Genomic DNA, 27,123 nt, shown 5'->3' with positions numbered 1-27,123 from the left:
AGATGCTTTGATAAAAAGATGTCGAAATTCAGCTCAATGTCTAGAAATGATTTGCAAACAGACCGTAGACTTTATATTTCTAAAGGATTCCACAAAGCTTTCCTTGAAACGAATGAACTGGTAGCAGCGACGGTATCGTGGGTGCGACTTATCAGCCAAGTTAGACATGAGCAAACTCAGTTTGTTGTTGATCATCCGTTTATGTCTATGATTTTACACAAAGCTCAAACTTCATTTAAGGGAAAAGTAAGTTCATTGTAGAGTGATTTCTTGATTAGAAAAGTTGCCGTTTCAAAATATGAATTTTAGTTCAGTAAGATAGTTTTTGTTTGTTTCTTATGTTGTAGCTGTGTGCATGCTTTTGTTCATAAACTTAAATTACTACTGATTTCATTTTATAAAATTAAAGCTTTTATATTATAAGCAACTCAATAAAAATCTTTAATTTTAGTTGTCGATAAAAAAAGTCTTTAAATTAGATTAAGTTGAAAATTAATAGTTTCATATATCATTTAAGACAGTAAACTAGAAAAGGAATATCTACAGTTAATTAATAGTAAATAGTTTTCTTCAATAAAACGTAATAGGGTTGAACCGGTAGTATATGTAAGTAATGTCTGAAGTGTACAAAATTTAAGCCACAATACTAACAACCGTATCCATGAAAATGTTACTTAAAATGTAAGCAGTGTACTATAAAATTCAATTACTTATAAGTTAAATGACAACTAAAACAAATTTTTATTACCGGTGTTTTTTTATCCTTTCTAGGTTTTTATTTTAATCAAACGCAAGATAACTAATACAGTTAGCTCAAAACTAAGTTTATTGGATTATATTTTTTAGACAAAATAAACAAGTCTTGGTTGTGTTTTTAATTTCAAATTACTTGTATGGTTGATAATTTTATCATAAAAATGGTATATATTTTTAAAATTGGAGATAAGAAATTGTCAGTCAAATAATTTTACATTAATTTAAAATTAACATACTGCATATAATTTTAGACATTTCTAAAGGGGTAGCTGTCAAATTTGCACGGGTTGAATTTTTTAAAAAATTAAGTTTTTTTACTATCACTGTTACCCCAAACCCTCAGTCGGTAGCTTTTTTTTTCAATTAATTCATTATTAGTTATTTTTACTATCACTGTTACCCCTCACCCTCTGTTAGTAACTTTTTTTAAAATTAATTAAATAGTCTTTGTGCAATTCGTCCCATTCCCTTTAAAAGGGGCATTTCAGATATTTGCTTTCTGTAATACTGTATTTTTTACTAAATAACGTTAATTGTGATTTATATTTAACTACATACCTTTTAGTGGTTTAGTTTTTCTATGTCTTGTAATATTAATAATTATCACTTCCAAATTTAGAAAATGCCACGAACAGCATCATGCTAGCAACAATTGCAAACCAAAACTAAGAAGTTTTGTAAAAGGATCAAAAGGGCACTAGTTGCACTTTCAATTGTCTTTGACAACTTTTTGTGTTGGTTTTTGTTTTGTCGTAACTTTATGTGTCAATATCTTTGTTAAACACAGGTAGTAATCAATGAATAAAAAGTTCGTAAGTTTTCATAACTATTACTCGTTATTTAGTATTGTATATTAAAAGTACTAATTATGTTAGGGATTCCGGAAATGTTTGTTTACTTAGTTTTTAAGACCTTGTAAATTTTACAATGCATCTGGTGTTTTTGATGAAATTTATTTGCATATTTATTTAGACATAACACATCTAAAATTTTCTAAATTGCTTTGTGCTACCTCAATATAGTTTCTTATCCATATAATTACAAAGTATCCTTTTTCGAAAAAATGAGATAAATTAACATAATAGTTTTTGTATGGATCATTTTCCAAAATAGCTGGATAAAAATTGTATTAATAGACAATATGAACATTTCAGCTTTTGTAAGCAAGTTATTCATAAGATCTTTAAGTTTTGTTTTATTTATGTTTGACGGTTTATAAAATGTAATATATTAAAAACTTTTAACTAACAGTCATTACAAAAACAATAAAGGACGCTATACCTGAACTGAAGTACTAATTATTATAGAAACATGTTTTTGAATCATGCATTGTGTATAACTAAGTTAAGTTCTAAACTATTTACAACAAGAATTATTAAATTTCCTACATTATAGGCTAAACTTGATGTAAAACGGTTAAATAAAAAGCAATTATATCTTAAACTAAAACTATATAAATATTCTACACATAAACTTAAGTAGTAGAGTATCAATAATTTAAAGCTCTTACAAATAAAGCTCAGTATAATACGTACAGATCAACCTAAAAATCGAAATAAATAACTACGGCACGCACTCAAATATAAAGACCTAAGACCTAAAGAATAGCTGCAATCTGGTATTTTGAAAATTCTAATACACAAAAATTTAAATATCGCGAGGGATTATTTCTTGTTTTTCCTCTTTTTGCGATCGACTTTTTTCATGTCGATTTTTTTATCCAGCTGATGGCGCAACACTCCCCTCCTGTTTTCCGCGCTCCTCGATTGTGAGTTGGCGCTTGATGTGGACGCAACGTGCTTGTTTAGGTGATTCCCCCTCGACTTGAATCGCGCCAATTCCCCACAACCGTGCACCTGTGAATTGCAATTAAATGAGTAAAACTAAAGTAAAATAGGAAATGTTTTACCTTAGAATCACCGGCATGTGAACAAAAAATGGTTTTATTTTTAGAGAACTTTACTTGCACTTTTTGGTGCCAGTTCATGGTAAAGTAGTACTTCTAATATTTTCATTTAATTTAAGTTATCATATAAAAAAACAGCACAAAAATAATGTTTAACTATTATCTAGGTTGTGAAAAAAAAACTAGAAAAATATATACTGCAAATTCAGACAGTTACTAAGTTTTACTGCTGTACGGACTGTCAAACTGCGATTTTTATCCAAATACAAAATGTGCTTGACAAATAAAGTATTTCAAATAAAATATTCAAACTGTTTTTCGTATTAAACTTACTTTTGTGAACCTGAAAAACATTGGCACTGACAAAACATAAAAAAAAATTACAATAAACATCAGTTCGTAATCTGAAATAGTTTAGTAAGAAACTAAAAACAAACACAGCCTTCCTACTTAATCATTGACAAAATTAAGTTTGCAGTTTCAAATTAATTATTTTTTTTGAAGTTATGACCAATAGGTTAGGAAGGATGCGTCAGTCATATAATGATTTATTTGCTAAAAATATCTTTTAAAACAATTGAGTTAAACTGTTGGACATTTAAACAATTGTAATTAAAAATAGAACCATCAAGCCCATATTTTAACTATGATATAAAAATAGAGTTAAGAAAAACCTTGGAATATAGTTATTACAGTGAATGAAAACAACTCTTTTTATTGGTTTAAACTAAAAAAAAGCAAGTTTTGCTTCAGTTTTGCTGTTAGCCGCAATATTTAATGTTCAACTGTACAGCTTAGTTAAACTTTCTTATTCAATCAAGCTTACAATCATTATGGGATAAAAAAAATATCGAATAAAAATAACAAATCTCAAGTAAATTATACATTTACGTTTAATTTGAAAATATCTAAGAGCTTTAAGCACTTGTTACTGAATTAAATATGATAATTAAACAAGCTTTGAAATATTTTTACTACTTCACGTACACAACCCTCACGTGTTAACTAGCAAAAATTTTACAAACTTTATGAATCTAAGAGCTTTCGATAGTATACAACTTCTTTTATTTATTATTAAGTCATCGAAAAAATGTGTAAATTCAAGGAGACATTAGCTTGAAGAAAAAATAATAAATCTAAATGAAAAAAAATCAAATTTACCTCTATAATGATAAAATAATTATACATCTCACATGCAGATTATAGCCTATTTTTCTGATGAAAAAAACTTTAAACAAACCTCAGGCAGCAAATGTTTGAAGCAAAACTTCATGTTGCACAGCTCACAACATTGACCAATCGTGGCGACGGAAACTGAACATTTGCCAACCGGACATTTTGATTGGTCCTTTGCAGCCTGCTCGAGTAGTTCATCGTCATTTTTCTGTTTATATCAATATTGAGGTATGTATAATATATATATAATAATAACAAAAGATATTAAATTTGAAAAAATATGCTTCAGATACTATAAACTACTCATTTGAATATTAAAAAAAAACATTTTTTTTTGTTATAAAAAATATTTGGTAAAAATTAAAACGTTTTAGGTAACTAAACTTTGAACAGAAAACAAAAACTTAAATAATATAAATAATTAAGGTTTTAATATAATTTGTACAATTAAATCACGAATACAACAACAAAAAACAAGACATTTAATTAGTGTCAATATGTTTCAAATGCAAATCGGTTTACAGATTTACAAAAAAATATTAAAATTTACCTCAGTATTAGGTGATGTAACTTTCATTTCTGTCAAATTCTTGTTTTTCTTCTTCTTTTTTCGCTTCTTTTTGTTTTTGCTGTTAATTTCTTCTGTTTCGACTTTCGGCTCTTAAGTACAAGATTAAAAATTATGAATAAAAACTAAACATTAATTTCTATAAAAATGCATTTATAAACAAGTTCTTAGAAACTTATTAAGAACGCAGTAAAATTAATTAGCATTTCATGAGTAATTACAGTGTAAAAACCACAACCAAAGGTATTAATTGGTTTTAAAATTACTAATAAATGCATTTATAGTAATAACAAGTTACTGCTTAATAAAAAAAATACATTAAAATATAGCATAATAAAACCTGCTAATATTCAAAATAATTAATTGTTTTTTTTTATTAATTCAACTTTAAATTTGATATTATAAAGCTAAACTTTAAAAAATAAATGTTCAATTTTTACTCAAATTGTGTGTACCCACATTAAATAAGTTAAACACATTTCATGACATTAAAGTATTTTCAAAGAACCTTCTTTGTTTTGAAACATGGCAAAAGGATTAAGCATTGTTCCAAAGGTACTGCTTTCATTTTTTTCATTTGAATTTGTTTCACTGCAAGAAAGACTAAAATTTTCGACTTTTGAGCTTAAAGTATCCGTTTTTTCAACTGTTTCTTCTAACTTAACGTCCAGAACTATAAATTTAAATATATTTACTAATTTGGCGTGGTTACAACAATATTAAGGTCCATACAATTTTAAAGAACGTAATAAAAAAGTTTGAGTTACATATTTATATATACATATTGTCTAACGTTTTTAACTTACATAGTTTTGAAGAAAAACAGTTATCGAAACCTATATACTTTTAAATACAACAAAGAACAATCGCAGTATATACAAGTTTAAACATTTACTGTCGTAACTCATTATTATTATTTTAAATTGTTTTAAAACATGATAAATTTTAAAACAACTATTTACATTAATTCACGATTTTTACCCATACTTAAGTTTATTTGAAATTATAACACGCTTCTATTTATCAACATACTTTAATAGTCAAGTTCGTAGTACAAAAAAAAATAATATTTGCATAAGTATTTAAAACTGACAAAAAAACTTAAGTTAACCTTGAGAGTAAAAGTTCCATTAAGCGGAAACTAAAGTGTTAAAGCATAATGATAAAATGCAAACAAACATTGTTTGCTGGCTTCAGGCGCTTGCAAGTTGTTTGCCCTCGTTGAATCATCAGTGGGCGAAACTTCACTCTCGTGTTGTGCTGCAATGTTAAACACACATTTATAACTGCACGGAACTTGTTTTTTACCATAACTGTTTAAATTGGTGTGGTTTGGTTGCAATTTACTTTTTATTTAATTTAAAATTTATGTCAAAAGTATATGTAAAAAATTTAATGTCATAATAAAATGAAAAACTTAACTAAAATTTACTTCTTTTGTTTCACAGCGACGAACATTCATCATTTTTTATTTATATTTAAGTCATTTTTCACCACTTTATCGAGCAATTCCCATTAAGCAAACTTAGCGTATCTCAATTTGAGTTTTAGAACAATAAAAACATCAAACTACTCTCAACAACTTTAATAAACTTTAATAAATCACTACTTCTAACTAAAATAATTGAGTTTCAAGAACATTTAAGTGGCTGTTTAGTTCTAGTTTTGAAAACTAAAACTTTGATATGTTCAAATAACATATTAAACCGTTTGAGTTCAACTATAGTTTTTCGACGACCCTATAAATACAACCCTTAAAAAACGGTTTTATCTACCTTAAATGGCTTTGTGAAACAAAAGATACTCTACGTTTTAAACTAATAATCAACTCAAATTAATTTACAAGCTGGTATGTTAAAAAAGTAAAAGTTTGGAATTTTTTTTCTGCAGGCTAAAATCTAACAAACAAAGTTTAGGTTATGGAGACAAATTGTTCCACCAAATTAACATTGTACTCACATTTATTTTTTAGTAGTGAGTTTGTGTTGTCACTAATTGCGCTTTTTTCATTTGGCTTTTCACACTCAGCCGCAATAACACCTTCATCTGCTAATAAGGCTCTTTATTAATAATAAAACACACAAATGTAGCGAAAAACAACAAAGAATTCACGAAGAAAAATTAAAAAAAAATACAGGTGTTAGAACGTAAACAAATAATTTAATTCAATTCTTTGTCTGTGTAATTAATTTGGTTTCAAGCAGTTTTTTAGTTAAAAAAATGAACACCAAACTTGTTAAAACATATGAAGCAACATTTGGCTAATCAATTAAAGAAAAAACTTAAACAATTTATAAAAACACAGACAAACACTTATAGTTTGTAGATTTTTGTTAAGGTCGCTTTTTAATATTTCAATGGAACTAAATCGTAAGAGGTTCAACAATAAAGGATTGAAAACTTTGTCAGGAAAAAAATTGTAAGAAATAAAAACTTAGATTGAAAAGATAAAATAAGTGCCATGAAATTATTTATAAAACATTTGTAAGACACTAGTATATAACGAACTTAGTAAACTTCGCTTAAATAAAATGCTTATTATTAAACTTTATTAAAATAAAAACCATTAAAGGTTACAAAAGTATTTAATAAAATATTTTTGATTAACAACTATATAAAATTTGATTCTGGTTTACAAATAATTTTTTTTCTAGAATTCAATTATCAATACCTGAGATGTATCAGAGTTACAAAAAATTTTCATAAAACTGTAGAAATAGAGTTATATTATAATTCTTTTGATAAATTTAAGCACTAAACCCTAAACCGTGTAAAATTTAATCCTTTTTGAACATCAATTTAATAAACTCGTTTCAAAGCTATTGCATTGGAAAAACATTAAGGCAGCAAATACATATATAATCCAACAACACCAAATAATCTTTACGGTGATGTGCAAGTAAAAAAAAACAGAACTATCAAATATTTCTAACGTATTTCGTTTTAACTCTAGATCAGAAATAAAATCATTAAAACTCAAACACACAAAAATGAATGAAAAAAAGAACAAGGGAACTCCGCTAGCGTCTTTTTTTGCTCCTACCTGTTTTGTCTCGCTTCCCGCCGTCGGGGGAGGAACGTCGCTTCTTCCTGCTGACCACAATTTCCCGGTAGCAGTCGGGCAGGTCCCGGCTCTTGTGCCTCAAGTTGAACTTTTCGGCGAAGTAGTGGACGATGTGGCGGAACTGGCGGCTGTACTCGGAGGAGAAGGTCAGCTTGTCGCCCGACACGTGGTACTTGAGGTGGGTGGCGGTGAGTTCGATCCTCCTGGAAAATTTTCTCAACAGTTCGTCGACGGCCACGTCGAAGCGGAGCGACTTCTTCGTTGATATTTCGTTCTGTGGTTGTTTGAAAGTATTTTATTGAGTTTAATTTAAGTAAATAAATAATTTTAATATAAAACTGTAATGTTGTATGCTTGTTTGAAAACGCTTTGAAAACGTGCAGCGGAAATTGAAGTCATTCAAAAAACTTAAATATAACATTTGAATGGTTGAATATTAAGAGGATTTTTTTGAAGTCTAATATGAAACTTGTATACGCAATCATACAAAACAAAACTTTTTAACTAAAAGTTTTGACTTTTATTATTAATTAAATTTTGACTTCCATCCTAAAAAGAATTGAACTTCTCTTAAAAATTCAGTGAAATAAATGTACTTAAATGTAAAAGAGTTGTGTGGCAACAAATCAGAAGAATTTCCTGAAAAGAACTTTAGAAGGGATTGAAAACAAATGCAATCAAGTTGGTACAGTACAGCCGTTACGACATAAAAATATTCAGTAAATAAGTTTTTAGGCTTTGTTAGTTCTAATCTCAGATAATACAGATGTAACCAGTATTAGTAATTAATGTAAATCGGTAAAAAAAAAATTAGTAAAAAATGCACATCAACAAATTGCTTGCGTGGCGTATTAGTTGAAATATTACCATCAACATTACTGCAATGAACTGATAATTTTTTTTACAAGTTTTTAAACTGATTTTTTGAAAAAAAGTAATGTTTTAACCAACCTATATAAAATAAATTTCTTGTAATATTTCTCTCATTTAAATACAAGTAGCTTAAATTTCAACCGTTAAGGGAGTTAACAAATTTGCATTTTTTCTTGTAGGCAACATTTAGGAATAAGACTATCCGTTTATTTATTGCAAACCTTAGTTACAAAAAAATTGTGCGACAGTAATGTTAACGTAAAAAACGTTTTACAACTAAAACACCGTAGTGTCACTAAATAACAGCAATTACGTTAGCCTAAATTAGTTAAGCAAAAATTCTGTTTATTTTTATCTTTTCACATGTGTAAGAGTAAAGTTCTTAAATTTAATTTCTTAATGAATGTTTTAAAAACTGTAAACATAATAAATATGCTGAATATACTTATTTTTAAACCAAGTTTAAAACTGTTAAGATGTGTGATTTTTACTACAATTTTCACAAAAAGTTTAATATTTTGCTTATAACTTTTTTATATCTAATTAAACATAACTAAGATTAGAACTAGTTTCTAAAAAAAACATCTAGCTTAGATTAGGGAATTCCCTTCAAAAAAATCTAACCATAGAAAAATTTGCTTTATACTACTTTTACCAATTAAGGTCACAGGAAATTAAATATTTTTATTAAAATCAACTTAGTTAATTAAATTTTAAAGTCCTTAGTTTAAGCCTTAAAGTTTAGCATATAATACTTTTTACATTAACAAAGAATTAAATTAACTTCTAAGATATTTTCAGTTTTCTAAAAATAATCAGTAAAGTGCAAGAAGGTTACCTTATGTAATGCCAACTTTCTTGGAAATTAAAAGAGTCATTAAAAATTTGTTTATTTCTTATTTTTTATGCTAACAACCTATAAGCTTTAGGAGATCTTTCTTGAATGGTTACAAAAAACCGTATATCATAATCGATAATTATATGAATATAACTTTTTTTTTAAATCAAAACCTCCTACAAAACGATGGTTCATATCTTACAAAGACTAGGCTTGTATAACTTGAATATAGTTTCTTAAAAGCTGTAGAAGATAAATATTTAATAAAATAGTCTCTTTTCACTGTTTTAGTTTTCTCATTCCATAAGGTACAAACTTTGATCCTATATATCTAAAAAATCCTTAAATTTTAAACAGCAGTAAAGCGTAACTAGTAGCTTGTTTAAAAATCTGACAACTAAAACCAAGTTGCAAAAGCTATCTTACCCCCATATGGTCTTAACGTACTATAATTTTTTTTCAGTTTTTTAGACTATGAATAAAACTTTTATAAGCATACTTTCATATAAATTTTATAAGCATTAAAAATTAAGCATCATTATTTTTGAGAACAGATTTGTAAAAAAAATAAACTAACAATTTCGTTATTTAGATCCTGGTCCATTCCTACTTGCAGTCCACTGCTGAAATAGGAAATGTTGCTCTGCATTTCGTATCGGTTGCAATGGTCTACTTTTATAACATGACCTCTATTTATACACTGCGTCACCAGAGACCTGTTAATTATAATAAAAAAATATAAGTCTTTAAAAATAAACTTAAATTGTTTTTTTTTAGAAATTTCAAAGCAACATTGCACATTAAACTCAAGCTTTTTTAAACCACCTGAAATGGTAATACATAATTGTGTCACTAAAGATCTGTTATTTACAATAAATATTTACGTCTTTGAAAGAAGGCAAAAAAAGTTTTTTTATAAAATTTAAAGCAAATTGCATATTAAATCTTTTTTAAATCAACTCAAAATCTACATAAAACTACAATTTATTAAATTTTGTTTGTAAAGCACGGAAACAACTCAAACCTGACAATTTTGTCGGTGCAGACGGTTTTAGTGTCGCAGAAGACGGCAACGTGCCTCCTCGCTCTTGTTACCGCCACATTCAACCTCCTCGAATCGGACAAGAAGCCGATGTTGCCGTTCTGGTTGGACCTGGTCATCGAAAACAGAACGGTTTCCTTCTCGCGGCCCTGCGAACACGTTCGATTGTTATTCTAGAAGCTTGGTATGCTTTGAAGCAAACATGAGTAGTTTGAAAACAAGTTAACAAGAAGCTTCTTAATAAATTTAGATACTTTAACTTGAACATACTCACACTATTTATCATTCTATAAATTAATTTAATATCAAAAACACAAAGATTTTAACCAAGAATACAAATTTTTTAATTACAAATACATAAGTGCTAACTGAGAGCACTAACCATAACTTACTAAATAATTCTGTACATAGTAATAAGACAATGAATATCAGAAAGAAAGAAATTTAGTATTTCGTTGAACAAAAAAAAAAAAGAGCTTAACTTATAATGGCTACTTTTGTAAAAAAGAAACTATTGAAACTAGCCTAATTGGTTAATTCTCGGTACTAAAAACAATTTTATTAAAACTGCGTAAACGAAAAAATTCATTTGCTATACAAACTTGCACATGTTTTAACTTCATGCATTGGTAGAATTAAGGGGCGACGATAATAAGATAAAAAAAACAAAAAGTATCAGTTTTATTGTTTAAACTTTTATATCCTTGCTTACTTTATGTTTATCTTTTTGTTCTTTATATTGCTATTCAAAATATTCGTTATGAGGGACATATGCCAGAACGCTAGTAGTTATAAAAAATATTCAAACACTCTTTAGCAATTCAACACAGGAGTTTAGAGAAGTTAAAGTTTCTTATTTCTAAAATAATTAATCCTAAACATTATAAAAGGAATATGTACTAACTTCATGTACAAAAACTTCTTTAATGAAAATGTACCAAGAGTATTTACAAGTAAAAAATAATAAGACAAACTTTTAGTACAGTACACCATAAAAAAAAAAACTTACGCTAGTTAAAATCTCAGTAAAGATTTTTTTATATAAGTAACATAGTTAACAATGCACTAATTTTTGATAGTTTTAAAACTAAATCAAATTAGATCAAACTTTTCATATTTTTTTTAACTACATCTGCTTAACTAAGCTGAAAATAGATAAAAACAGGGTTTCTAATAAAGTATCAAGAAACTACGTAAAATTTTCATAGGCCTTAGAATGCTAAATCTAATTTTAAGACACTCAACAGCTTAAAACAAACAAGTAAAACTAATACAACATGTTGTAATGGGCATTATATAAATAGAAAAAATAATAATTAGGAAATAATTTACCTAGTAAATTACTTTTAAATTAGAGAAATAAAACTATTCTGAATAAATTGCATCACTTGAAAAAATTCATATCTAAAAAATAACAAAAATAAAAATAATAAACTCATTTGCTAATAAGTTCAAAACATTTAATGTTATTACTTTTTATGTCTATATTATTATTTTTTCATTCACTACTTCATAAATATATTATGAAACAAAATTAAAAGTAGTAAAATTAAAAAGTACTATAAAATTTATTAACATAAAAAAAACTTTTGTTAAAGTTAAAAATTCAATTTATATTTAAACTTGAATTTTTAAAATTTATGAGCCATTTTAATATAACTTGGTATTAATTTGAATTCTAAAAAAAAACAAGTCTTGTACACTATTTCGTTTAACTTATTCACAAGTTTAGAACTAGATTTGTTCTGATTACAAACACCGTAATATTTTAGAATAATATATTCTATTACAAACAAAAAACCAAAAAGAATATTCTAGTGTTGACGAAACTCATTTTGAAACTTACACTAGTCAATCCGAAGCTTCTGATAAAAATCAATAAAAGGTCTTAAGCATACTTGAGGCAAGTTTTAAAACTTAAACTAGATATTTCGGAAAATGCTTGAAACGTAAACTAGGTCATTGGTCTTCACAGCGAGCACCCATGTACTTGTATATTAGGGTGCTTATTTAGGAACTAGATTTTTTAGATAACAACTGTTTTCAATTTAGTTTCACGTCTTTTTGTTTATTTAGCCCTCAAATTGTTTAACATGATAGCTACTCCCCATTTAAAAACAATACAGGGTTGCCACAACTAAAATTGTTATCGCTAATAAAATCTTCAACTCTTAATAAAAAAGTAAAATATTATGAAATTAATTGTTATAATTTTTCAAAAAAGGTGATATTTTAAAATGAACAACATTTTTTGTATAGTCGCTTCGTTTTATTTTTTGATAAAACAATATTTTGTAAATGATTTAAAGTAATTGTAGTATTTAAAGTAAATTTCTAAATTAGCTCAAAATAAAAGCTTTAAGCTAGAGGAATTTTATTTGCATTCAAATTTTTTCCATACCAAAGTTTTCCAAAAACATAATTGGTAGAAAGTAAAGTTCGCAACTCAATGAAGCGAAAATGCGTTTAACAAGTTTAAATGTTGTTTTTAAATTGGGAGTAGCTATCACGTTAAACAACTTGAGGGTTAAATAAACATAAGGGCGTGAAACTAAATTGAAAACAGTTGCCATCTAAAAACATTTGGTTCCAATTAAAATGTTTAACACTTAAATCATATAACTTTTTTTAAATAAATAACAGAGATTATTACCCACAGGGTTGCCACTCTTTGGGTCAAAAAATATTCCCTGAGTAACCTTAAAATTCCCTAAGTTTCCTTGAGTTTTTTCAAATCCTAAAAATTTTTATTATTTATTAAAAAATTACAATGTTTATTCTAAAAGTATTGAAGAACTAGCCGCAAGGCTTAAACATTTCTAAATAGGCACTTTAAAAAATATTAACTGTTTTGAACAAAGTTTGAAACTGGATTAACTAAATCTCATTCTAGATCTAGAAAAAAAATCCCTGAGATTTAATAAAAAATCTTAAAATTTCCCTGAAATTTTTATAAAAAATCAAAACTGCCCTGAGTTTCCCTGAGATTTTCTATAACTTGAAAATTCCCTGAGTGGCAACCCTGTACCCAACTCACTAAATCTTAGCAAAAAATAACATTTCTAATCAAACCTTCACAGGTTTTATAAGCATTCATATCTTATAAATAAAATGCATACTTCAACAACACTCAAAAACTAATAACTTTCTCATATTACCAATGCATCAGCTTAATAAAAAAATAATCTTACAAATTAAGCTGAAAATTTATAAGCAGACAAGTCGTATAAAAAAAGCACATTCATACAACAATAAAAATGTATACCAACTAATTTCCTTACTATCAATGGCAAAACAAACTTGGAAGCTGTCGACGGTTCGGACCTCCACCCCGTATATTTCCCTGCTGTACAGCATCTGATCTATGTGCTTGACCTGGGCGGCGTACGGGGATATGATGGCAATGCTGTCCTCATCGTAGCCCAACTCCTTCACCAGCATGCAGCAGTACTCGCTCACCAGGTAGGCCTCGTGCTTGTTGAATATCGACGAGCAGTCGCCTTTCGTCTGTTGTAAAAATATGTTATAGTTGTCTGCAATAACTAAACTGTAAACCTGTTATTTGTATGATTTACTACTTGAATTGAAATAGTTGCTCAAATGTTTTTAAAAGATCTTTGAATAGTTCAAAGTTAAACCAGGGTTGCCTTAGGGTTTTTGAAAATAAAATTACAGGTTTTTATTTATTTCTGAAAATCCAGGATTTTTCAGGTTTTGTGGCAACCCTGTTACATTGGGAAATCGAAGAGTTTTCTCAAGTAAGCTTTTTGTTGAACAATTTTTAGTTCAAATTAAAATCACAACCGTTTACTTTGTCAGTTTAAGGCCATGGGGGGGGAGGGGGGTAAGCATGTTTTTTACAAGTTGATCTTATTTTAAAGAGTTTTTTCTAAGTTTGTAGATGCTTTTTATTGTTTTAATCAAATTATTTTTTGAGATATGACTAGTCATAGTCGGGCCGCATAATAGGTTCCCTATGGAAAGGGAAAACTAAAACAGCGAAAAAAGACTATTTTATTTAAAATCTATCTCCTCCTACATTTTTCAAGCAATCTTCTTCAAACTTTCACAGTCTAATCTTTATAACAATAACAAAAAAACGTTACTTGTGAATTAAAAAAAAAATCAGTAAAAACTTTTTTTTTGAAAAATAAACACTTTTATTTTTATTTTATTTAAATTCAATTTTTTTATTTTTTTACATTATTAAAATTCTAAAGTAACGTTTTTTCCTTTTAATATAAGAAACATTACGGAAAATTTGAAGAAGATTGCTAAATAAATGAAGGAGGAGATAGATTTTTAGTGATTTTTTTAATTTCCGAGAAAATTGACCCTGAAAATTTGCGGTCTATGTTTGTATTGGAAACTTTTTACAAAAAATAAAATATCTCAAAAGTTAAATGATATTTTTGAATTCTATAAAAACAGGTTTGTAGTTTGTATACAAAGCTTTCATATAAAAGTCATAGTTAATTTTTGTAAAAAAAAACTTCGGACCCCCCTATGGCCTTAATTCGTCTTTTGTTAAAGCCGTTATTTATGAGTTCATAATAAAAAGATAATACTCAAGAGTAGATAAAAAACTAATAGATCAGGTAATTAAAAGTCACTTATTTTGATTTAATAATTATGAAGCTAATAAAAACTGTTATCTGTTTTTTTATATTTTTTTGTTATTAAGCAAAACGAGGTTTAAAATTTCAAATGTACTCAGAACAGGATATATTAGTTACCGATATCACAAATAAAATGCAAAAACATACTACTTGTAAAATTAAAATAAACACACTTAAATATTACTTTTTGCTTTACGAACAACAAAATTTTGTAGGTATAAAAATCTTATTAAGGAAAGTGAAGTAAGATATAAACTGTTGTATACACGATAAGTGATAAATAACTATGATAAAATTAAAACTAATTACTACAACTAAGCATTATGAATAAAGTTTCATAAAATGTTTTTATTCTTTGTTACATAATTGTTACTCATCTAAGCTTGCACTGGTAACTAAACGAAAAATAACAAAAATTCAAATTTTGTTCAGATATAAAACTGTGTAGACTATTTGCTATGACTTAGTCTCCAGCTATCTGATGTTAAAAAAATCAAGATAAACATTACTTAATTTTACAGGAGAGAATTTTTTATTGTAATTTGATAATTAAACTAACAACCAACTTATTTTCATATAACTTCTAAAAAAATGTAGATTAATTAATTTAAAAAAAAAGGGTAAAGTAACGTAAATAGTTATGCATTGAATAAATGCACTCCAAATCTCTAAGGTAACTTATTGTTTAAGATAGATAGATTGAAGGGAGTTATTTTTGTACGAAACACAACAATAACTTTACGATTAAAATCTTAAATTAGTGCTGTATCAAAGTACAGTGAATTTTGTATCAGTGTACCTTTGACAAGCTAAAATGTTATTTTCAATGATGGTTTGAAAAATTGTAATTTTTCATTAACGATTTTTAGTTGTTGAAAAGCTAAAAGCTATATAAATTAAATATACCAAAAACATTACTTGTATTTTAATAAATAAAATAAAAGCAGTGCATAATCCAAGTATATTTGCGAAACTATGTTGTCTTGTTTAATGAATGGAGGATATTGTAATGACCATAAACATTAAGCACTGAACTTAATACTGTATACAGGGTTGCCACTCGTTTTTTCAAATTTCTTCCAGGTTTTTAAAAGTACACATTTTTGGGTCTATTTTTAGTTTAAAGTTAAGTTTAAGGTAAAAAATTGTGTTGAATAATATTAAAAAAATGAAAAGATACTGTAAAGCTACTTTAAATATGTTTTTTAATAAAAAAAAATTAATGATGACAATTTTTTTTTATTTATATGATAGAATTTTTGTGTCAAATCGAAATTTTACTACTGAACATGTGAAAATTAGCGAAATTCCAGGTTTTTTTTAGTGATTTTTGTTTACAGTTTCAGGTTTTTCCAGTTTTTTTTGCCTAAATTGTCAAATTCCAGGTTTTTCCAGGATTCCAGGTAAAGTGGCAACCCTGTGTATAATATAGTTTTTTCTCATTATTGTGAACTCTACAAGAAAAACAGTGTGGTCTATTTAGTATTCGAGAAATTATAGAAAAAAATATTTTATGTTTAACGAATTAAAGCAACTTTTTAAGCTACAAGATTCTTACATAAAGACTTTTTGTTAATTTTCACTTATAATTAGAATAATTACATTGTTAATCACAATATGTAAATTGTTGTTACCAAGTGCTTTATGAATTACTTTAGAAAATGTAAAAAATGTGCGCATATACTATAGGTTGAGAAAATAATATTTTGTCAAAAAAATGTTAATAATTTATTTTTCTTTAATTATATATATAACTAAATTAAATAACCGTTTTAAATTTCAAAAGTATTTGGCAAACCGTGTCTTATAATCAAAGTTAAAAAAACAATGACTTTAGTTACTGCCCACGCGAGTTCTTTTTGTGTAGATTAACAAAAGTAAGAAAAGATCGAATGTGGCAGGAACAAAATGAGGCTTTTTGAAAACTGCGTGACTAAACGCAAAAGCCACTAACATAATTGCTATTGTAAATATTAGCATTAAACTTATTAATGTTAAGCTGTGTGCTCTAGTTTACAACTGTAAAGAGATATAAAAACTTGTTAACTAATCGCATGATTTTCCTTTTACACAACTTATAAACTTTATACTGCATTTAAAAATACTAAACTTACAATATTTTGCACTATATTTACTTTAATTACTTATAATTTTACAACCAGAACCTTAGTTTATTTTAGCAGAGTATATTACAGCGCAAGTTAAATAGTTTGGAGCTTTCCGTTTAAACGGCGGTTAAGATAATTGGTCTATGCGTCATTAATAACTCTCTACAGTATTATATGGGTAATAAAAAAACGATTGTCTGAATCAGCTAAAACATTAAAAATTAAATAAAAATATTTTTGAAGTAAACAGTTTAATATTTATTTTGGCGTCTAACACTAAACTGACAGCAGACAAAGCTATAGGTTTTACTGCGATATTATTTTGTTTCCAATTACATTAATTTGACAAACAATTTAGAAATTTAAACGAATTAAGGGCATAGGGGGGGTAACCTTGATTTTTACAAATTGGTCTTATTTTATAGAGTTTTATCTGAGCTATCAGAAATTTTTAACCGCTTGAAAAAATTCAAAAAAAAATTTCGAGATATGAGCGATCAAAGTTGGTGACCTCAATAGGTTCCTTATGGAAGGCGCAAACTAAAAACGCAAAAAAGACCATTTCACTAAAAATCTATCCCCTCCTTCATTTTTAAACCAATCTTTTCAAATTTTCACAGAAAGTGTATTATTAAATTTTAAAAAGATTGAAAGCAAGAATTTTTTTAGTTTTGAAAAATAAAATTTTTGTTTAAAAAAAACCATCTATTTTTCTTTTGTTTTTCTAGCTAAAATTTTTATTTTTTAATATTTTAAAAATTCCAAAATTCAAAGTCTTTTAAACAATAAAAGGAACGTTTCCTGAAAGTTTGAGGTCTCTAGCACAAAAAATTAAGGAGAAGATAGATTTTTAGTGATTTTTTAAATTTCCGAGAAAATTGACCCTGAAAAATTTGCGGTCCATACGTTTGTATCGGAAAATTTTTATAAAAATTACAAAATTTCAAAAGTTTAATAATATTTTTCAGTTCTAAAAAAACTGGCTTGTAGATTGTACTTCACGCTTTCATATAAGATCATATGTTATTTTTAGTGAAAAAAAAAATGTCGGACCCCCCTATGCCCTTAAACTAATTGTTTTACGATAGCTAATTTCAATGCAAGTATATATGTTATCTGCAGCATTATTTATTATTATTATTTTTCATACTTTTAAATATATAGTTGATGATTGAAAAAATATAAACTAAACTAATGAATTCTTAAACTAAACAGGTAAACAAAACGTGTAAAACTAATCTCATATTTAAAAAAGTTATTAACACTTAAAACAAAATTTAACTAATATAAAGATCAAAACAAAATTTTAAGAAATATTAAGCTTAAGTTACAAAAAATACTTTCAAATAACTTTAGCTTGTAGTTGAGCAACAAAACAAAACCATAGTACTTTGTACAAAAATATTTACGACCTTTCAGTAAAAAAATAGTAAAACACTTTATTACCCACAACGTCTTTTTATGAAGTTAAATTTTGTAGAAACTAAAATCAAATACTGTTTTGAATTAAAATTAGTTGAAAAAACACTTGTTTACCTCATAACGGCTTTCCAAACACATCTGATCTTTTGCCTCTTTGCCTTTCATTGGTACAGAATTCTAGAAAAAGCGTACATTGTATTTTAATTTAATTTTAATTTACAATAGTTATATTTACTAAATAACATAAAAACAAAGCTGCATATTTTATGTATGATATTAAGAAAAAAAAAATATTACAACTTTTGTTTTAGTTTTAAGGACAACGGTTACAAAATATTAACAGCCTAACATTCGACACTGGTGTAAGCTATCTGATGAACTAAAAAATACATTAATAATTCGAAGTGTTTTATTTATATTTTTCAAATATGTATTAAATCTTGTGATTAGGTCCAATAAACATATTTTAATTAAAGAATATTAACTTTCATGTTATACAGTTTCGCACATAATTATTCGATGCTGATAACACGTCTGATGAACTAACAGAAGTTTCTTCCTCGTAATCCATTCCAGCGTGATCGACTAGAAACAATGGGTTGGATGAGAATATGCAGTCTTCATTATCCACCAAGTCGTTCAGCACCCTGCTTCCCACCTGTGGAACAGTTGCTCATTTTATTATCAAAAAATGTTTATATTAAATATGTGTGTGGTTACATGACAATTCAAATTTGGACAACTCAAATTCTTTATAGAATATTTAAAAGACTATACCTAAATAAGTGATATAAATTTAAATAAATAGGTATGTAGACCTTATCAATGTCTACAACAATTACTTTAATAATTATGTTTTTTACTTTATTTAAGCCATATCTCAAATAAATACTTGATGTTTTACAAAAAGAAAAAAATGGCTTTAAGATATTAATATGACCTACATATGTATTTTTTATATTTCACAAATATACTTTTCTTTTTTATTTGTGGCTGTTTGAATTTTTTTTTAAGAATTTGAAGTGTCTGAATTTGATTTGTCCGAATTTGAATAGTCGTGCACCCTATGTGTGTTTATGTTTTTTTATCAGATTTAATAATAAAATATTCACAAGAGCTTTTCTTCATGAAATCCACCCACCTCGTCGTCGCAGTGCAGCTTGGCCTGGTAGAACATCGTGGACGGCCACTCCATGATCTTCGTGTTCATCCTGTACTGCTGGCTCAGCAGTTTCACGTACCCACCGTTCACCATCTTCGACACGCGCTCCAAAATCGACTCCTCCAAGCCGCCGCTCACCGCTCTAATGAAAGTTCGTTCAAGTTTATGCGCACAATTTCTTAGATGTTGTCTCAGAGGTTTTTGATACGTTGACAATTGGCGGTTCAAATTTGGTAAAAATTATAAGCACAAAACTTAGATGATATTTAGTTAAGTAAAAAAAGTTGACGTATTCAAACTTAACAAGCTTAAACTTTAGTCTGTTTTCAATAAACTTAACCTTTTGAAGTTACTTATGTTAATATTTTAAATATATTTCTCAACTATTTAAATAAAGTTCTTAAAAGTTTTCTAACTTTTTGTACAACATCCTGAAGTGAATAAAATAAAACAAACACCAAGGTAGCATAGTATTTATTTATTTTGGAACAAAAAACAGCATTCAGACCAATCATATTTTAGCAGTCTTGCACGAAACTCACAGCATGGAGTTGACAAACGGCGGGAGCTGCTTGTGGTCTCCGGCAAGAATGACCTTCCTGGCGTTGTGGATTCCCAACCAGGATTGGGGCTCGGTCGCCTGCGACGCCTCGTCGATGACAACCACGTCGAAGTGGTCCTTGTCCACATACTGCAGCATCCCTTCGTCGTGCGCTCCTGTTAGTTTGATTAGATCCACATTTTTTTATTATAAAAAAAATAAAAAAATGAATATTTTAAAATCATGTTTTATTTGAAAACTATTTTGAACATTAGTATGTAAAGTTTCGCTGTTGAACTTGATAATCAAACAAGCTTACATATCAAAAAAAAGCTAAAGATAGTATTAATAGTAAGACTTTAATACATTAAAAATATCCTTTTCATTTGTAAAATAAATTATACATACTAACAAATTACTACAGGGTTGCCCCGTTGTTTTTGAGAAATTTCTTCCAGGTTTTTGAAAGTACACGTTTTTGGTCTCTTTTTAGTATAAAGTTAAGTTTAAGCCTAAAACTGTGTTATAGTATAACACAATAGTATAACAACATTGAAAAGATACTGTAAAGCTACTTTAAAAACAATTTTTAATGAAAACAAATTTTTGATGATGAATTTTTTTTTAATCTATATGATAAATTTTTCGTGTCAAATCAAAGTTTTACTACTTAACATGTAAAAATTGTTTAAATTTCCAGGTTTATTAGTTATTTTTTTTAAACTCCAGGTTTTTCCAGGATTCCAGCTTTCGAGGCAACCCTGGTACAACCAACAAACTGACATTAGTCAATACATTTAGATTTCACCATTCAAAAGTTCAGTTTTATCCACGATATATTTAAATCATACCATGTAAAAATAAACAGTTTTTATATATTTAGTTAAAATAACACTTGAATTGAAAAACGAATTTTGCAAGCTTGGCGAAATACTACTAACAAACTGACTTAAGCCAGTTATAATTAAACAGCATCATTCAAAAGTTAAGTTTTACCAACAACATATTTAAATGTCATCATGTAACAAATAATAGTTTTATATATTTCCTAAAACTTTCAAACAAAAATTTAAAGAAATTCAAAAACTTAAAGAGTGGTAACATATTTTTTTCTAACACTTAAAAATAAAAACTAGATGAAAAAAAAAGTTCAAATATAAATGAATGCATATCACTTAACAAACTACTTTATTTCCTGATACTTTCAAACAAAGTTCAAAAGCACTGACAACACATTCAAATCATAAATCATAACAAGTAACAGTTTCATTTCTTTCTTTCTACTTTCAGATAATAACAAAACTACGGATGATATAAAACCAAACTTACCAGCTAACGTGGTGACGACGACGTCGGCTTGCTCCAGCACCAGCTTCCTCAACCTGTTGCATTCCTGCATCAACCTCGTCCTGCAGCTCCTGTGCATCGCCTCCGTCTTCGACTCCTTGTCACCCTCGAACCCACCGATCCTCGCGTGCTCCTCCCGCAACCGCATCTGAAGTCATTTCAAAGTTGCTTATTGTTTCAAAGGTGATTTTCACGGTTAACTAGCAATTTTTGTGCAGTTGTAATCTTAATTTTTTATTATTATTATTTGAATGCTGAATTAAATTGTTATTTGTTTTGCTGTTTTGTAGCTATTAGGGTTCGTATACGGCAGTTAGACTTACAGCTGTTAGAAGTCGAAGAAAAATCATGTTAAAACTGTTGTATAAACTTTTGAGACGTGTAAAAAAATATTATGACCAACTTTTGCAGCATAGCAATTTTGTAGCTATTAGGGTTCGTATACGGCTGTTAGACTGACATAGCGTAATTTACAAAAAAACTTGTGAGATCAGAAAATATACAAAGCATTATAGTTGAATTTTCAGTGTTCAAATAAATGAGAAAAATTTAACCGTATTGAATACTTCTTTAAAAACTTTTATAGACATTTCAGCTTAGCTGTTAAAATTTTATGAAAAACTGTATCAATACTGTTTGAAAACAACATAAAAAGCGTATAACATGTTTATAGAGTAATAAAAATGTATGAATATTTCATAAAAAGTTAATTTAAGTTTCAAATTACTTCATAGTCTTTAACTTCCAGTTCAATTCGAGCAAGGTTGTCATAATTTTCATTCTGTCTGATTTTCGCATTTAGAGTGATTGTCTTGATAATTTCACTTATCTCTCTTTGAGGAGCCACAAGTCTAACTACGTCTGGAGTTTTCTTCGCCTTGTTTCGCTTTCTCTCCTCTGTTAACACGAATAAAAACTTACCTAAACATACTAACAAAAATTAATGTAAGTTAAAGTGGTCAGTTTCTTAAATTCTACTTTTTGAAGTAAAAATCAGAACAATTGATAATATCTTGTCATAAACAAATTATTAAAAAAAAATTAGACTGAAAGCTTTAAAAACTAGCCTGATATTTAGGGGAAAAAAGTCTTAACTAACATAAATTATGCAACAAAAATAAAAAAAGCCTGAATTTTTCAATTAACTGAAAAATTTTCAAACACGCCTGAGTTTTTACAAAATACAAGCTAGCCCTGAGTGACTAGCAACCATCAATAGTTTACTTCACTTCAAAATTAAATCAGCTTATTACTTTTTGACAATAACAATCTGCTAATTTTCAACAAAACAGTTAAAACTTTCACCCATCAAAAAACTTACTTTTGTTCAAATAAACTTGAGGGATGAACTTGGAGCTCAGCAGCGAGGTGGCGATGTTGTCCACGGCCGCGTTGGACGGGGCCGCGCACAGAACCTTCCGCCCCCTTATGCACAACTGCAGGATGGTCTCGACCAAAGTAGTGGTCTTGCCGCACCCGGGCGGACCGTGGATGGCGGCCAGGTACGGCTGCTCCACGCAGAACTTCACCGTGTCGCGCTGGTCGTCGTTCAAGTTCTTGTTCATGAACTCCATTTCTGTAAAGTTAAACAGAGATGAATTTTATTACTTGTTCTACGCTGGACCCAAGAATCAAAAAAATCAAAAATTACACAAAAAAAACATATTGAAAAAATCAGATAACATACTTTAATAAAGTAATAATTTGTTTAAAATTAACTTTAATCAAATTAAACATGTTGAGGCATTTATTTGCAGCTTTTAAGCAGAATTTTTTTTTGCACGGAAATTTGAACAATAATGTTAAAATAAAAATGTACCATGTAAAGAGTTAGGTAGACCCATTTTGCCTTAATTTAGATCAGCTTAATTTTGTTAAAATTTGAGAGATATTTTAATTACGAATTTCTTATTATTACAACATCTAAGCATACTTAGACAAAAAACTCGAACCTATGTCTTTGAAAGGTTGCAAAATTTTTGGAGGTATCAGTCCAAATAAAGCTTCAATTTTAGAAGTTATCTTTCCCGGTCTAATTTTGTTGATGGATCTGAACAGACGGCTGAAAAAATGTTTTTTTAAGGTTAAATGTGTACATAACGTATAACGTTTTTTATAAATTATCTGATATTTGAAAAAAAAAAATTATAAAGGTAAATTAAAACTTATTACAATATATCTTATACTCGAAAGCTTTTTTTTAATGAATAATGCAGCTGTTAAGTTTAATCATAACTTCTCAAGTTCAAAAAATAAAGTTTTTTTTTCTAAAGCAAACCTTATCAACTTGCAAGAGGTATCACAACTTACTTGTAATTTGCGGAAAACTTGTGCCTCCGCAGCGTGACCCTCTTCTTGTTTTTGATGAAGTGCTTCAGCGCTTTCCGAAACGACGCCCTCAACTTGCGGTTGTACGTCAAAGTTATCGTCTGGTTGTGGAAGTCGAACGAGCCCCACGGGTCAATTTGACACTGCTGCCTCGACAGGTTCTTGTTCCTTGGGAATATGATGCACATGACGTTGACTGTAATGATTGACTTGCGTTGGATGACGTATAAAAAAGGCAGAGTGAAAAATAGGTATAAAAATAGATAATTTAGTCGAGCTGAAGCTTGTAAAACATTATTGATAGAACGATTAAGTTGTTTTAGTTAAAACTTTATTAAGTTCATTTAAATTTTTTATTGTTGAAAACTCCTTTTGCCAAATGAACAAAAAAAAAAGTTTGTTAGTAGCAAGTTTAACTTTTTCAAACACTAAAATAAATATTTATAAATCTAACACTAAGTTTGAAAAAAAATTACCGGTTTATCTTCAGCAACACATATAAAATATGAAGATAGTTTACTAGTGTATTTTGCAAGTGAAAAACTAAGCAAGTTTTAATTACAAGAAAAATGAGACTGCCAAAAAACAGTGATTTGTAAACTACCTGGTGAACTTTCATAAGAATCAAGGGGCTTGACGCGCGGTGAAATTTCCACGTCTAACCGGCGCTGAAGTGTGTTGTAACCGTGCAACTTTACCACTTCTGCCACTTTTTCTGAAGAGTCGCACTTTACATCATCTGATTGTTTTTCAAATGATCAAAACTCTAGTTTAGATATTTAACAACGGCTAGAAAAAATGATAATTCACTTTCGAATTGAGATCTTTTAAAACAAAATATTGTTGTCCAAAAGTGAAACATTAAATATTAAAAACTCAAAATGTACTATTTGTAAATTTTACCTGTTGTAAGTGGAGAAGCATCTGACTGATTTACACTTTGATCCGTGTTATCTGAATCTTCCGAAGGAGATGGAGTTCTAGAGCCACTGGAAGAAGGGCTGGAAAGATCTAAAAAACATTTTTGGCTTAAATACTGAGTAACCACATTTTATTATTTAGTATAATCTTCATATTGCTAAATAGCGGCTAAGATACCAAAAGATTATTTTTTTAAACTATGTTAACATCTACCAAGTACAAAACTATAAGCAAAACAACCAACTTTCTTCGTCTTCATTGTCTTCCGAGTCGTCGGAAAGATCTTCAACTTCATCTCCGCTCTGCTGCTCCTCGTCGACCATCTTTAGCGACACGAACGTTTTGTTTGTGTTGTACGAGAAATCCAGCACCACATACTGCTTGTTGAGGATGGTGGCTCTGTTTGAACATAAAAATATTACTTTAATAGCTACACTTGTTGAATTTGGAGTTTACTGGGTAATATATTTTCAAAACCAAGTTGATTTGTAAAGAGTTTGCTTTAAATCAAAACTGACTAAAACATTTTTTTCTGAAGATTCTTAGAACTTTATTATAATATTAGAATGATTTAATCTAACTTATGAAACTCATTTACCTTGAGCTTTCTTTCAAGTACAACAATATAAAGGTAATGGGTAAGACAAAACCATCTTTCTTTAAAATTAATATTGGCTCTTATATGAAAGCTTAAAGTGTGATTATAAGTATTTTTAAACAGAACATAATAATTTAAATTATTTTTTGAAGTACAGTAAGTTTCCATTAATTACGTAATGACCATAGTTTTTTTCTTTCTATATTTATTTTTAGATATTTATGATTAGTAAAAATTTTTTTTAAAGTTTTAAACCTCGAATTTTCAATAAACACTCTTTAAATAATTTAAAAAATTTCTAGTGATGGTGTATCTAGTAAAGGATTTTCTAAATATTGCAAGAAACATTTCCTAAAAGTTTAAAGTATTTATCTCAAACAATGTAGGGGGAGTAGATTCTTAATGAAATAGTCTTAATTTTGCTATTTTAGTTTTGCCCTCCCATAATGAATCTATTGTTGCCTCTGACTTTGACCTGCTATATCTCAAAAATTATTTTGAATTTAAAATACTGTAAAAAGCACCTTGGAGCTTAGTTAAAACTGTATAAAATAAGATCAAAATGTGAAAAAGTTTTTTATTCCCCATGCCCTTAATTAGGTTTTAGTTAAGCTTTAAAAAGTGTCTGACAGTCAAGAAAAAACTATACAAGTTAAGACCAACCTGAAAAAGTCGAAGTAGGCCCCTCTTTTAGCTTAAGATTTAAAACTTGATAATAAATGATATCAAGAAATAAACAGGGTTGACAAATGTTTTTTTTTTAATTTTCCTGGTTTTGAAAAGAACGTACTACGTTTTGAAAGAACATTTATTTTGTCCATTGTAAAAATTTAATTTAATTTAAGACTTAAAAACGTATTAAATGGGATTTTTTTTTTGAAAAGATGCTATAATTATATTTTAATTAAGTTTTATGATAAACAAATAAAGTATAAAAATAAATTTTTATATAATAGATTTGTGGTATCTTATCTATAACTTATTATTTTTCATGTATAAGTTTTTCCTGGAAATCCAGGTTTTTTTAGTGATTTTTGTTCAAAATTCAACGTTTTTCAAGGTTTTATCTCAAAGTAATTTTTCCAAGTAGTAAAACTACTTTAGAAAATAGTTTAATAACTTTGCAGCATAATATTATTGATGTTGCTAAATAAAAACCTTGAGTAAAAGTAAAGTTTAATTCATTTAGTATTTCGAAATCTGCTTGGTTTCTACTTTAAACTTACTATCACAAACTAAATAACAATACCTGTTAAGTTACTCATATTTCAAAACAAAAAACATGCAATTAAAAGAGATGAACAAAAACTTGCAGCTTTTGATTTTCAAGTTAAAAAACAAAAACTTGAATAATTAACTATGGACCTGTCAGCGTCAAACTCTTCCCTTCGTTCTTTCAGCAACAAACATCTCTGTCTGTTGAAGCTATTATGGATAACTTTGTGTTCCACTTTATCATCCAAGTACTCGCTATTTTTCATACTTTTTACAAATATCTATCTGAAGAATTTTAAATTATTTAAAAAAGAAATTGTTTGAAATAACACCAATACTCAAAGTATAAATCTTTAACTAATGTACAGTGAGAAAAAACTAATAATTTAAAAACAAATTAAATTAATATCTATTTAGAAAAATTTAGTTTAAAGTTTTATCAAGCATAATCATAAAAATCAGACAACTAAAACTGATACTTGAACTTTTAAACAAAATAACTAAGATCATAGGATATGCAGATATATACTTATAGCCTTATTTAATCTTTATTGTGCATTAAACTAGAAAACTTCTGTTTTACAAAAATTAAATATATTTTATAACTTCATTTGGACAAAGTGTGTAAAGTGGAATTTT

At 27.9% G+C, this 27,123-nt stretch overlaps 1 protein-coding gene across 3 annotated transcripts; it reads right to left on the bottom strand.

Annotated features, from left to right (window-relative positions):
• Positions 1-1,971: 1,971 nt before the first annotated feature.
• LOC145849909 (DNA-binding protein SMUBP-2-like) lies at positions 1,972-26,765 on the bottom strand. 3 transcript variants are annotated; one of them, XM_082955012.1, is made up of 23 exons: positions 26,635-26,765; positions 24,916-25,070; positions 24,654-24,761; positions 24,355-24,489; positions 23,733-23,946; positions 23,375-23,484; positions 22,744-22,998; positions 22,150-22,319; positions 21,405-21,570; positions 20,077-20,251; positions 19,514-19,676; positions 18,920-19,030; positions 18,487-18,549; positions 13,524-13,730; positions 10,206-10,372; positions 9,759-9,897; positions 7,450-7,744; positions 6,366-6,455; positions 5,586-5,666; positions 4,915-5,079; positions 4,389-4,498; positions 3,903-4,046; positions 1,972-2,612 (listed from the first exon to the last, which is right to left on the bottom strand). In XM_082955012.1, the coding sequence occupies exons 1-23, from the start codon at positions 26,748-26,750 to the stop codon at positions 2,421-2,423; spliced, it is 3,531 nt and encodes a 1,176-aa protein (XP_082811138.1). In that variant the 5' UTR covers positions 26,751-26,765; the 3' UTR covers positions 1,972-2,420. The 3 variants fall into 3 exon arrangements, with proteins under 3 accessions (XP_082811138.1, XP_082811139.1, XP_082811140.1); XM_082955013.1 differs by having other exon boundaries at positions 6,366-6,452; XM_082955014.1 differs by lacking the exon at positions 6,366-6,455.
• Positions 26,766-27,123: the final 358 nt, after the last annotated feature.

Source organism: Thalia democratica, chromosome 2, assembly GCF_965202585.1.
Source record: "Thalia democratica chromosome 2, ktThaDemo2.hap1.1, whole genome shotgun sequence".
NCBI classification, from domain to species: domain Eukaryota; kingdom Metazoa; phylum Chordata; class Thaliacea; order Salpida; family Salpidae; genus Thalia; species Thalia democratica.
This window is presented reverse-complemented; position numbering and strand designations above follow the sequence as displayed.